The 13926-nt window shown below is 40.2% G+C and overlaps 1 protein-coding gene across 1 annotated transcript; it reads right to left on the reverse strand.

Annotated features, from left to right (window-relative positions):
* Nucleotides 1–8215: 8215 nt before the first annotated feature.
* Nucleotides 8216–9169, reverse strand: LOC117059196 (olfactory receptor 14A16-like). The gene has a single exon (XM_033170752.1). It carries the CDS (start codon nt 9167–9169, stop codon nt 8216–8218), a length of 954 nt encoding a protein of 317 aa, XP_033026643.1.
* Between the last annotated feature and the right edge of the window lie 4757 nt (nt 9170–13926).

A 13926-nucleotide genomic window follows, 5' to 3' on the forward strand; every position in this document is an offset into this window, starting at 1 on the left:
CTGAGTCTAGCACGTCTGGGTCAGGGGGCGAGTCACCGGTGGTGCCACGGCGTTCCAAGCGCACTACAAAGGGGAAACCTCCTGACAAGTTCCAAGCCACTAATGTTTGGGCCGGTTTTGCTCACTGCGAACCGGAAAGTTTCGCTGAGGTGCAGAGATTACCTCAGGCAGAATCCAGCAAGTGGCAACAAGCAATGGAGAAAGAACTTAGTGCCATGAAATCTCTTGGAGTTTTCACGCTGACAACTTTGCCAGCTGGACAGCAAGCTGTGAGCTGTCGCTGGGTCTATAGATTGAAACCCACTGCAAGTGGAGAGCCACAATATAAGGCTAGATTGGTGGCAAGAGGTTTCAGTCAGAGGCCAGGAGTGCATTACTCACAAGTCTATGCACCCACGTCCCGTAGTGAAACAATGAGACTGCTTCTTGCTGTAGCAGCGCAAAGAGGCGCAGAAGCTGCTCATTTTGACATTGATGTCGCCTACTTAAACGCACCGCTGCAGGAGGAAATCTATATGCTACCTCCTCCGGGTTTTGAGGGCGACAGGTCAGGTCTGGTAAATCTGCTGAGCCGAGAGGCAGCAAAGCCCAGTGTGATGAACAGCTCCAATGTTGGGTAGATGCTGATTGGGCTTGTGGCTCAGACAGAAAGTCAATTTCTGGAATAGTGGTAAAATTTGGAGGTTCTGTAATTGGCTGGAGGTCTAAAAAGCAGAGTTTAATTGCTCTATCGTCAACTGAGGCAGAGTTCAGTGCTCTTTCAGAAATGTGTCGAGAGCTTGAATTCTACAGGTGCCTAGTGCAAGAAGTGTGTGAGAAGTGTTACCTACCCATCACCATATGGGAGGATAACCAGCCATGCCTGAAGCTGGCTGAATCCGGCCAATTCAACGCTCGAACCAAACACCTGGATATTCGGTTCAAAAATGTGCATGAGAGCGTTAGGACAAATGTGGTCAAGCTGAAATACTGTCCTAGCGAAATGAATCTTGCCGATGGATTCACAAAGCCCTTGAGTTTCCAGAAACACGAAGTTTTCTGTGATGGGTTAAATGTTGAATGAAATGTATATATGTCTACCCAGGATTGCGAACGAGAGGGGGTGTCAGGTTTTCTGGGCATCTTAGAGTTAATGATGCAAGAGGCGTTCTGATCCTGGGAGTGTAGCCTTGCCCACTGTAATACGGGCACTTTTCCTTTGTCTAGAAAAAGGGGAGGTTTGGTTTCACTTTCCCCTTCGCCTCATTCTGTGTTCAGTGTACTGTTACTGCTGAATGTGAGCTTGCTGCAAGCATGCAGCTCAAGTCTGGAGGACTTGTGTGTGTGTGCTACTAAATAAAGTCTAGTTTAGTTTAGTAGCACTGGCGTCTGTCAAGTTATTTCACGACGCCACGGAGAAGCAGACCTAAAAAGCCATCGCGACGCTGTGCTTAACTCTGCAATTGGAGAACGCTCGGGACGCAGCAGAAGTGTGCCTGGGCGCCATTGATGTCGGAGACGATCGTAAAGGTGATTGAATGCAGTGCCGGCCAGCAGCACTACTTGGGTCAAAGGTTTTATGACCCGGGAGAGAAGGAATACAAATTACGTGCCTTCGCGGACGATCTGATGCTATCCCTGCAAGAACCAGAAGGCAGTGTCCCCAGAGCCTTGGAATTAATTGAACAATTCGGACTTGTATCTGGCTTTAAACTAAATAAGCAGAAAACCAAAGTTCTAGGTAAAAATATGAGTGCAGAACAGATCCAAAGAATTCAAGAAGCCACAGGCCTTAATTTTGTCAAATCCGTAAAATATCTAGGTATCAATCTCACAAGTAAGAATTTGAACCTGTATAAGGACAATTATGAAAAACTGTGGATGGAGATAAAAAAAGACATGGAGATTTGGACAAGACTCAAACTGTCGTTAATGGGAAGAATAGCAGTGGTCAAAATGAATGTCCTACCAAGGATGCTGTTTTTATTCCAAGCCATACCAATTTTGGACAAATTAGACTGTTTTAAAAAATGGCAAAAGGACCTATCGAAATTTATATGGCAGGGCAAAAAGCCAAGAATAAAATTTAAGATTTTAACAGACTCTAAAGACAGAGGAGGCTTTGCCCTGCCGGACTTAAGGCTTTATTTTGAAGCTGCGGCCTTTTGCTGGTTAAAGGATTGGTTTAAATTAGAGAACGTGGATGTGTTGGACTTGGAGGGACACGATAATATGTTTGGTTGGCATGCATACCTTTGGTATGACAAGGCTAAAATCCACAGAACTTTTAAGTCTCATATTGTGAGAAAATCCCTATATCAGGTTTGGACTAGATATAAAGACTTGTTTGAGAGAAAGACTCCTAGATGGATCTCTCCAGTGGAGGCCAAGGCATATAAGAGACCGAATATGTCTGCAAACTGGTTAAGATATATGGACATATTGCAGCAGGAAGGGGACTCCTTTAAGCTAAAAAGCTATGATCAAGTAAAAAGTCAGGTCCCCGACTGGCTGCACTACTATCAGGTTTATGAAACATTTAAAATGGACAAAAAAATTGGTTTTCAAGTAGAAAAATCAAAACTGGAGACAGAACTGATAGAATCGAACTTTAAAAACCTTTCCAAAATGTATAATCTTTTGCTAGAGTGGCATACAAAAGATGAACTGGTTAAATCTTCAATGATAGATTGGGCAAAAGATCTCGGACATAATATTATGATGGATGACTGGGAGAGATTGTGGCAAAAAGGTATCAAATTTACTGCTTGTCATGGTTTAAGAGAGAATATAATGAAAATGGTTTATAGATGGTACTTGACACCAGTTAAGATTGCTAAGATGAATACCAAAATGTCAGATGTATGTTGGAAGTGTAAACATGCGAAGGGTACCTTTTTTCATATGTGGTGGTTGTGCCCAGTGGTTAGTGCCTTCTGGGACAAGATTTATAATGAGCTTAAGAAGGTAATGAAAGTTACCTTTTGTAAGAAACCAGAGGCATTTCTCCTGAGCATAACCAATGAAGAGATACCCAGTCAGGATAGAGTGTTTTTTATGTATGCCACAACAGCAGCTAGAATTTTATTGGCAAGAACATGGAAAGGTGAAGAGATACCAACGGTGGAGGAATGGCAGATGAAGATGATGGAATATATGGAACTCGCTGAACTGACCGTCAGAATCCGAGACCAGAGGGAGGGGAAGGCGTCGCAGGAGTGGAAAAAATTCAAAGACTATTTGGTTAAATCAGTTAAACTGAATATTTGAGCAGAATTAAACAGAACATCGGCTTTGGTAGATATGTGTTAGATATGAATGGTAAGGGGAATTGTTGTTATGTGAAAGATGTATATGTCAAAATATGTTAAGATAGGCTGTTAAGATAAGATACATAGTGATTGAGATATTTGACTAAGTGAAAGTTAAGTATATTAAAATTTGGGTAAAAGTGAATTGAATAATATATAAAGCTACCTTGAAGAAGTATATGTTTTCTGAAGACAGTGGAGGGAACGGGGGAAGTCCCCAAACAGAGAAGTTAGAAACAAGAAATATTCAAAGAAAGATATTGGTTAAGGTTTGTATATGCTATTTTTATGTTTTTATTGCTGTTATTGTTTTCAATGTTGATTATGTTTATTGTTTATTGCTGATTATGTTCAATGTTTATTGTGTTTTTTATTGTTGTTTATGCTATGTGTTGTTGTTATATTTTGTTCTCTTTTTTCTATTGGAAAATAATAAAATCTTATAAAAAAAAAAAAAAACAAAGGTTTTATGACCCAATATCAACACTATTCAAAACATTTAATACTTATGACTACCGAAATAAACTTTGCCACGGCAACTGTGACATCATTAGACTTGTCGTCCAGAAGATATTTAGTATAGTAGGCTTCAGATTTACCTGGCTGATTTGCCAGTAGGGGTTTAATCAATAGATCCCTAGCTTGCTCATATTGTCCGAAATGCAGTAGGACATGTCTCATACATCGACGTCCTGAGAGCATACACAGAGCCCATTCTGATAAGGAATGCCTCTCAGTCTTCCATTTAGCACTTCTGATGGAAATACATTTAATCTGGCTTTGGTAAAAAGATGCCAGTTGGTACAGACAGATTTCTAAGATATGCAGGTATCTGAAAATCATACCCGTAATGAAGTCCTACTGCTATCGGGCCACAGAAAACATGAGATTGAGATTGGAGATCACTGTGTGATATGTCCCAGAGCCTTTGCCTCAGAGATTCAAGGGCAGTATCATAGCCCAGATGGTACAAGTGATAAGGTGGCATTGCAATCGAAGTGGCTTTTCTGACCATAGTTTTCATCCATGAGCTGGTAAACTCCTCGTTGTTTAGGTGTGGAAGTAACCCCTTCCCTAGGCCAAAGACTGAGATCTTAAGCCAGTATCTCAGGGCAGCCCACCATGCTTTTGTTGAGAGAGGGCATTCACCTGTTTCTAAAAATAGAACTGCATTTGGAACACAATTTGGAACCTGTAAAAGGGATCAGAGAAACTTTGCCTGGAACCCATCAAACATGGGGAATGAGCCATTGAACCAGACGTTTGAGGTATAGAGGAGTTGAGAGACAGATTTTGCATTAAGTACCCTGATGGCTGATGGAACATAACGGCCTCCCCTTGTATAGAAGAATCGAAGTATAGCCAGTTTGCTTACCTCCGCCTTTTGATAGGTGGTCTGCCAATGGTGTTTCCAGGACTTAGAATGATGGAATAGAAGCCCTAGGTACTGGAAGTATTTGGTCTGCTCTAGTTTGTGACTATCCAGTACCCATTTACTCTTACAAGGAACATACATATCATACATTCGCTTTGTAATGTTACTTTGATTAATGATACAAATACAATTAAGATCTCCTGCCATTTTTAAAATGGCAGATGCAAACAATTTGTACATTGCTACTTTTATGGAAAAAGCAAAGTGGCGAAAACTTAAAAATGCATTATCATGATAGTGTTGAATACTGTCCTGTCCGGCAAGTCACACCATTGTTAGTAGTAGAATCTTGAGCTCATGTTTTTGTATCCAGACTTAGTCATGCTTGTAATCAATGGGACACCCATTAGTTATGGTGAATAACTTAAGTCCCATTCTTTTAAAGGGCTCTACTCTTAGCATTTTGATTAGATCCATATTTTATACTGAATATAATTCATCAAAATACTCACCTCAACCTGAAGTTGTTCCTCTTAGAAGATGAAGGTGATTGTATGCCTGACATTGCAATATATGTACAGAAGCAGGTGCTGTGAAAAGAAGAGTGATTAATCTCTGCTCCCCATAGTGTTAATAAAGTTGTGAATCACTAAGGTGATCCATAAGTTGCAACATGGAATTGTACCTTGGAGATTTACAGTTCATTAACTTTCAACCTTTTTCCTGATTCACCAAAAGTTGCAAAAGAGCCCATTTTTGCTTTTTTTTTTATAAAAAAACCCAACTTATTTCTCACTTGTTTGGAAGCTTTGACCCTTACACTCTGCTTTGTAAGATATATTTAGGTTACTCTAATTTGCGGGAAATATTTAGCTAGTGAGAAAATGGGGAGGAAATGCCTTACAATTAAGTGACTTTTGGTAAGTGGAGAGTAGAGCATACAGGTAAGGCATAATTCAACCAGCAAGCTGTGTCAAATCACGTTTTGTACAAATTAGTGGTAGCCAGCCAGAAGGGCAGGGAACCTTCAACTAACTTTTGAGGCTGACCACCTAATTTGAACAAAAGACCAGAACAGTAGCAATCGGTGTGATTGGAACGGTAGAATGTAAGTAAGAGGGTTGCCATGGGAGGAGGTCCTCTCTACTCTATCTAAGTAGCTGCGCAAAAAATAAAAAATAAAATACTGCCAAAGAGTCCTGGGGAAGGGGTCCTTTCCACTCAGGCCAAGGTTCCTCTGCATGGTGGGGTTGTATGCTCCACTCCTTGCTTACCAGAAAGACACTTCATGGAGTAGCATACAGGCAAGTGACGTACCCATTCAGTGACCCCACTCTATTCCTGGGTGACACGCAAACCTAGGACATCACTCTTTGAAGGATCCTCCTGCCAAACATGGAGTTCTGTGGAGGTGTATAGATCCACCTTGATGTGTTTTATGAAGGTGGATGGCTGTACTCAGTTCAATCAGTCTTTTTGAAGTCCTCTTGTGAAGCCCAAGGGGACATGATCACTTCCTCCCCAGGTTCCCAGTATCTCTCCTTTTTGAATGTTTGATAATTTGCTGTAGAAATCACCATCCAAATCCTCGGCCTCTCTTGGAGGTCTATAGAAGACACCCATAGTAAGGTCACTGTTGTTTCTCTCTCCTACAATTGTTCTGATATAATCTCAATCTGCCTTCCATGCTCCAAATCATGGATCTCTTCACGAGTGTATACATCCTTTACATATAATGCTATTCTTCCTCCCTCTCTGTTTGGTATATTTCTTTTCGAATAGGTTATATCCCTCAATTCGTACATTCCAGTCATGAGTCTCATCCTACCAGATTTCAGTAATACTTATTAGATCATTTTTTCCATCCTGTATTAATAACTCAAATTTGTCTTGCTTGTTTCCCATACTCTTTGTATTAGAATAGAGACAAGTGAAACCATGAGTCATTTCCCCAGCAGCTTTCTTCTTGCAGTCTACTGCCTTTTAGAAGGTTTCTGTAGCGCTGCCTCAGTTCCCTGTTCATCATTGAAACTATTATCCCTGGTACCAGTTGTTCCCCTGTCATCTGTAATGCTGTCTCCCTACTGTTCGGAATTTAGTTTAAAGCTCTCATATTCAGGTCCACACAACTCTTAGCAAACACATTCTTGCCAACTGTTGTGAGGTGCAACTCATCTCTTGCCAGAAGTCTGTCCTTAAGGAAGCATAGTCCATGGTCCAAGTAGCCAACCTTTTCCTGATAACACCACCTGCACAGCCAGTTGTTTACTTCCAGTATTTTCCTCTCTCTTCCTGGGCCATGACCTTCACCAAGAAGGAGTGGTGAAAAAACCACCTGTGTCCCCAGCCCTTCAACTGCCTACCCAGAGTCTCATAGTCCCTTGCTATATGTTTAAGGCTGTGTCTGGAATTATAATTTGTACCCACATGATTAAGAAAGAAGGGGCAGTGGTCACAGGCAACTTCTCAATCACATCATTAATCTTTGTACCTAGAAGACAGCACACCTGGCACATCCACACACCACTGCCACTGCCCCCCACCAGTAGGGAATCATCTACCACCATGTGCTACAATAAAAACATAAAAAATAAAAACAATTTTAAAGTAACAAAATATTTTTTGGGTTTTATTTTATTTTTTACAATAAACCATTGTCTGCATAGACCTGGTGGACTAAATAAGACTCTAGTGACAAAGATGTAATGAAGAGTAATCCCAAACTATACACTTATTTCTTCAGAGGGAGAGGAATCCCACCCAGAACAAGTAATTTGCCAATTTCCAGAACATAGTCACTACCCACCCAAAGAGTCCTATCTTCAATCCCATCTTTCTGGGATTGAAGAACAGTTTACTGGAACAGTTTATTGGAACTCATCTAGTTTATTACAGCATCCAGACACTGATCCAATGCTATCACTGTCCCTTCTGAGTCAGATGTTATAGAGAAGTAGAGCTGTGTATAATCAGTGAATGGGTGGAACCTTGCTTAAAAACTCCTAATGACCACACCAAACAACTTGTGTTAAGTAGCACTGAGGAAAGACTAGTACCCTGTGGAATCCCATAGTACAAATGCCAGGGGATACAAAATTCATATTTCTACCAAACATATGAAATAATCATTAATGTTGTCAAATAAACTCATATTTAGTGGGAATGTATCATCCATGTGATTATTTAGTAATATAAATCACAAATGCCCTGAAGCAGAAGCCACGTTAGAGGGTCTTTAAGATTTTTGGAGATGGCAATGAACATGACTGCTTTTAACCACAGATGCATAGAATAACAAGATGTGTCCATTTCATCCAAAATACATCCAAAACATATCTCCAGAAAACTTTCAGAAAAGGGATTCTGAAACACAATGAAAGAAATTACAAGATTCATGTATTCATTATCACTTAATCCATTAATATGGCAAAGAGCCTAGGAGTATGATAAATAACTAAAAATGAGATGGGTCCTATTTTAAGCAGAAGGGAATATACCTAATGTGAAGATTTAGTTTCTCCATGTTTTCCAAAAATCTGGAACTGATGAATCATGCAATGAGATGTTTCAGTTTTCTGGGTATTTTCCAGACTGCCAGTTGGATGTCCTTGTTCCTGAGACTATAAATAATGGGATTAAGAACTGGTGGCAAAACTGTATATAATACAGCAGAAACCAAGTCCACAGTGGGAGAAGAAAGTGCTTTTGGCCTCATGTATGAAAACACACCTGTGGTGATGAATAAAGAAAAGACAGTCAGGTGAGGAGTGCAGGTAGAAAAAGCTTTATATCTGCCTTGGACTGATGGGATTCTCAGCACAGCAGAAAATATGTAGCCATAGGAAGTAAAGATGAAGGTAAAAAAGAAAGAGTCTGGAATAAACCCAAAGACAAGAATCAGAATTTGATTCACTCTTGTATCACTGCAAGAAATCTTTTGCAATTGCGGAATGTCACAAAAATATTGCTCAATCATATTGGTTCCACAGAAATTTAGTATGAAAGTGAAACTGGTTTCCAGTACTGCATGGATCAGGCTGCCTATCCAGCAAGCACCTGCCAGTTGGATACAAGCATCCCAATTCATGATTAAGGTATATTGTAGTGGACGACAGATGGCTACATAACGGTCATAAGCCATAACAGTGAGCAAGGCAAGCTCCCCACCAACAAATGTGACCACTAAGAGGACCTGTGTCACACATCCGGCAAAAGAAATCATATTGTTGTTTGTCAATGAAATGGCGATGGATTTGGGTACAGTAGTGGAGATGGAGCACACATCAAACAATGACAGGTTGATCAAAAAGAAGTACATTGGGCTGTGAAGGTGGTGGTCTAGGGCCACAGCTGTGATGATGAGAGAATTTCCCACTAAGGCTGTTAAGTAAATGAAGAGAAACATTGCAGAATGCAAAATCTGCATATCACGGGTTTCAGAAAACCCCATGAGAAGGAACTCTGTTGGAGTAGATTGGTTAGCCATTTCTCTCACTTCCGTCATTCTGCAGATAGAAGTTAAATAGTTTTGAGTTAGTAGAACTTACACATTTTTGGACTTTCTGTTTCTTTAATATCATGTTAGATATTGCACTAGTTCAAAACTACACATTTATCCACATCAAGAACCATGTATGCACACTATTAATTGCTGGTGTGTTCTTTCATCCTTCTATGACATGAAGCCTAATGAGGATGGTATGTGCACTCACATATTTTCAGCTAATATGATTTATCCACCCTCAAAGACTGGGGGAAAGGCAACAGAGACTGGGTGCATACAGTACTTTCTAAGCCATATGTCAAATGATGTAAACGGTGCGGTTTTTACAGAAATCTTCCAGTGTGCCATCAAATGTACATAAACCATTTTATGAAACATGTAACATTGGGGGGGGGGGAGAGATCACACTGAAATAACTAGATAGGGTAAAGGAACCACCATTCTAGAAAGCTGATCTGAAATTTCATATAAAAAAAATCAGTGTTGAAATTTGGAAAAGATTGTATTATGTGTATTCTCAGTGAGGCTTTTCTATTTCTTACTGAATACTTTAGTAACGTAAAAATGGAAATTGAAGCTTCCTTCAAGTATACTGGAATAAAAAATTGTCAGATCTCAAATATTTGGAGGTTTTCCATCAGAAATAAATAACAAAAAGCTATCATGCATGTTTTTTTGAAAGGTGCTCTCCATTTTATTCAATTGAACAACAGCATACCAATTCACATATTACCTAAGAGCAATGAAAAATCAGTCTGAATGAATTAATTTCCAGAAATGAAGACTGATTGCCAGAATACTGAAACAGCATAGATTTCAACAACCTACAAGGAAAATTGAAAAAAAAAAATCCAAAACATTATTTTATTTAGAGTGGACCCTTGGGTTACGTTACCTTCAGGTAACATAATCTTCGGGTTGTGAATGCAGCAAACCTGGGAGTAGGTTTGCCGCTCGTGCGTGCGCAGAAACGCTCTGCGGCGCTGCATGTGTGTGCAGAAGCAGTCCTCTGGTTGCGAAATATTCGGGATACGGCTGGGCCTCCAGAACAGATCCCATTCGTAACCAGAGGTACCACTGTATTTCTAGAAACATGGCCCATGGAAACACCCCCCAACAGCTTTACTTCTTAATGTACAGGCAGAATCATATTAAGTTCTACCCTATTTTTTAAAAAAAATGACAAGAAGAGAAGGGATGGACTTCCTTTAATTCAATTTGGATAAGTAATTTCTATTCTAGTGAATGTATTACTAAATATTATAATTTATTTGATTTTTTTAAAAATGGAAGAGATAACCCTGATGAATACAGCTCCCAATTAATTTGTGTCAAATGCCATAGGTAATTTGTTTAACCAGCAAATCTAATGAGCTGACAAGATAAAGACTGCACACTGAATCAATAAATGCTTCCCATTCACAGAAATGCCAGTTACTGAAGAATCCCAGAGTATCTGCCTACCATCATTGTTGCTGTGAACAAGAGGGAATCATGGGAGCACTTGACCTCATTCCACTATCACATTTCCTAGGAAGCAAATATGAGCTGTCCATATATCAGCGTGAAAAATTTATCTGTGCAGTTTTTCCAAGGTTTCTATTGCCTTCTCCTTTAGCTAAAAGAAACTTTTTTAAAAAATAAAAAATTAAGTCTATGATATTATGCTAATCTCAGCATTAGACCAGCTATTGCATGAGTCATTTCGCAATCTTTTCAGATTTGAAATCTTGAGCATCCTTGAATCCCTTCGCTTTCTTTCAGATGATCAAGAAGGATTATACTCACCCCTGTTTCTCTCAGAAGATTAGAGTGCCAATGTGCTTGATGGTGATATTTATTTGAAGGTAATGGGTTGCCAGGAGCAGGTGAAGGAGGTGATGTCATCCTCCTTTCCTGTGCTATTCCAGGGTCTCTCTTGGGAGAACATACCAGTCCCATGATGCTGTGCAAAACAAATTTTGTCCATTTCCCCACTAGATCCTTTAACATACATAAGAAAATAAGTGCCTGTTGGATTAGTCCAGAAAGTGAAGGACACAAAGGGAGCTGAGGTGGAGAAAGACTCCAGCTAGCCAGCCCAGTTCTGATCCAGTTGCTCCACAATATATGTGAAAAGCAAGTTGACCAGGAGAAGAGTGAAATTGCATCAGAGTATTTCCACCCATTCATTGTATGCTAAGGTTGTCTCATTCATTCATTTCTACCACTGAAATGTACACAATGTGTAAAGGAAAAGAAGTGGCAATGTTTCATGGACAACAGAAATCCAAAACATGCACACCAATATAACATCAGCATGTTACATTCCCCGTTCAGGGATTTAATTGTTTTCAGATATGAAAACAAAGACACCATTGTAAAATCTCTTGAGAATCCTTGCTCTAGAGACGTTTGTGCTTTTCCCATGTTGGTACACTTTGAATTAATTCGTGTTTGCTGAAGGATGCGCAGTGAGGCACAATATTTTACACCAATAATTTATTTAGCCCTTTTGTTTTTCCATGGATTTTTTTTAAAAAATGAACATAATATTTGCATTTACTCAGTGATTTACACACTCAGTGATAGGTCAAGTCCACCTCTTTTTGTGCCGACCCCCCCTTTTTTAAATGAACAAAATCTATGCATTTAAATTGCATCCATTTTGTACACTTTCTGTACACCCTGCTCCTGTAAAATACACATTTTTTAAAATTAAAATGTTAGTTTTATGAGCATTCTTGCATTTGGAAACTTTATTGCAGAAGCCAGGGGAAGTACATAATCTGAGCAAGAGCTTCATTCTAATCTATATCTATCTATCTATCTATCATCTATCTATCTATCTATCCTCTATCTATCTATCTATCTATATCTATCATGTATCTATCTTTATTAGATGAATATTTAGTCCACACTATAACATATTCCCAGTAGAATTTACAGGAATTATAATTAAAAGCAGTGACTCTAAAACAAGAAGCAATTGAATTTTATAAGTGATTTCCTTGGAAATGAGCACTATATCTAGCCATAGCTTTAAATATGATATAATATAATTCATTTGTTGTGTGTGGAAGCAATGAAGAACAGCAATCCTTCAATCTACACAACAATAAGTGACTATTGCTAAATTGGTGTATTCTGACATCTTAGGAAATCATTGACACTGGCTAACATTTAAATCTCCTTACATCATCTACAATACATATCACAAAACATAGAAAAATGAACATACAGCAGCTCAATGTTGTCCATACTTGCCCGCAGTGGATCTCCACAGATTTAGACAGAAGTATTTGTTCAACTTACCTATACATTACAGAGACTGAACTTGGGACATTTTCCATGCAATGTACCGGTATGTGCAATGTACTAGAGGTGAACAAAGCTATTATTAGCCATCAAGGACACCTGAGCCCAGTGACAGTGCTGAATGAGGAAACAACCCAAATTACACCCCCCCATTTTTCTCCAGATAAATACCATCAACTAAGGTGACCAAGACAGTTTCAGTGCCATGACCAGACCTGAAACACACTCAAATGGATACAATTCAAGTAGATTAAAGCACTTTGTTGCCCAGGTGCCCAACTGTGTATGTACATATTAATAAATACAGTGGTACCTTGGCTTAAGAATGGATTAAGTTCGTAAACCAAGGTACCACTGTACAACTTACATACAACTCCTTGAAACACCCCCATTTCTGTCTCCAAGGCTAATCCAATAACAGTCAGTTCTGCTAGGAACTCAAAATGAACCAATCTTCACGCTTCAATTTCATCCCAATTATCTAGTAATAAACCAAAATGAATTCAGTAGAGTTTACTTCAGAGCCAACATGGTTTTAATTGCAGAAAAAAGTGTTCAGATAAATTCTATTTCTATCAATTTATGAGACTATCACAAAGAAAGCAACATATCCATTTGTGTGTATGTACATATAAAGAAATACAACTTGCATAGATACAAAATAATAATAAATAAGGAGACATAATTAGAAGCCTTTTAGGATGGACACAGCATTTTATTTTTTTAAAAGAACTAAGATTGCATCACTCACTGGTGTATACATAATTCATTTAATGTGATGGTAAAAAATCATGTTTGCAAAACAGTGATGGAGGAAGGGACATGTTTTATGTAAGAAATTGAGGAAAGCGGACTGAATCTAATTGTTGTTCAGAAAGAAGAGCACTCGTGCAAAGATTTACCGTATATCGCGGCGTATAAGGCGACTCGGCGTATAAGACGACCCCCCAACTTTTTATGTGAAAAAACAGAGTTTGGGGTATACTCACCCAGCCCAGGATCCATGGCTGCTGAGGCGGCAGCAGCGGCGGGGAGAGCGTCCCCCGCGCCACACAGGAGATCTCCGCGCTTGCCGCCCAAGCGCACAGCGGCCTCCACGGCTGCTGAGGCGGCGGCAGCGACGCCTGGGGCAGCGGGGAGAACCTCCCCGTCGCCCCAAAGGAGGCCTCCGCGCTTGCCGCCGAAGCGCAGGACGGCCTCCACGGCTGCTGAGGCGGCGGCAGCGACGCCTGGGGCAGCGGGGAGAACCTCCCCGTCGCCGCACAGGAAGCCTCCGTGCTTGCCGCCCACGCCAAGCCCGGGCTCCATGGCGGCTGAGGCAGCGGTTGCGGCTGGAGCGCCGGGGAGAGGCTCCATGCAACCAGTGGCGGGGCGGAACTCCGGGTCACATCGCATGATGTTGCCGGCGTACAAGACGACCCCCGACCTTAGAGAAGATTTTTCGGGCTTAAAAAGTCGTC

The sequence above is a fragment of the Lacerta agilis genome, chromosome 14, assembly GCF_009819535.1.
Source record: "Lacerta agilis isolate rLacAgi1 chromosome 14, rLacAgi1.pri, whole genome shotgun sequence".
Taxonomy (NCBI): Eukaryota; Metazoa; Chordata; class Lepidosauria; order Squamata; family Lacertidae; genus Lacerta; species Lacerta agilis.

Bases quoted from the DNA above. Each gene is read 5' to 3' on its own strand.
- LOC117059196 (XM_033170752.1), bottom strand. From the start codon at position 9,169: ATGACGGAAGTGAGAGAAATGGCTAACCAATCTACTCCAACAGAGTTC.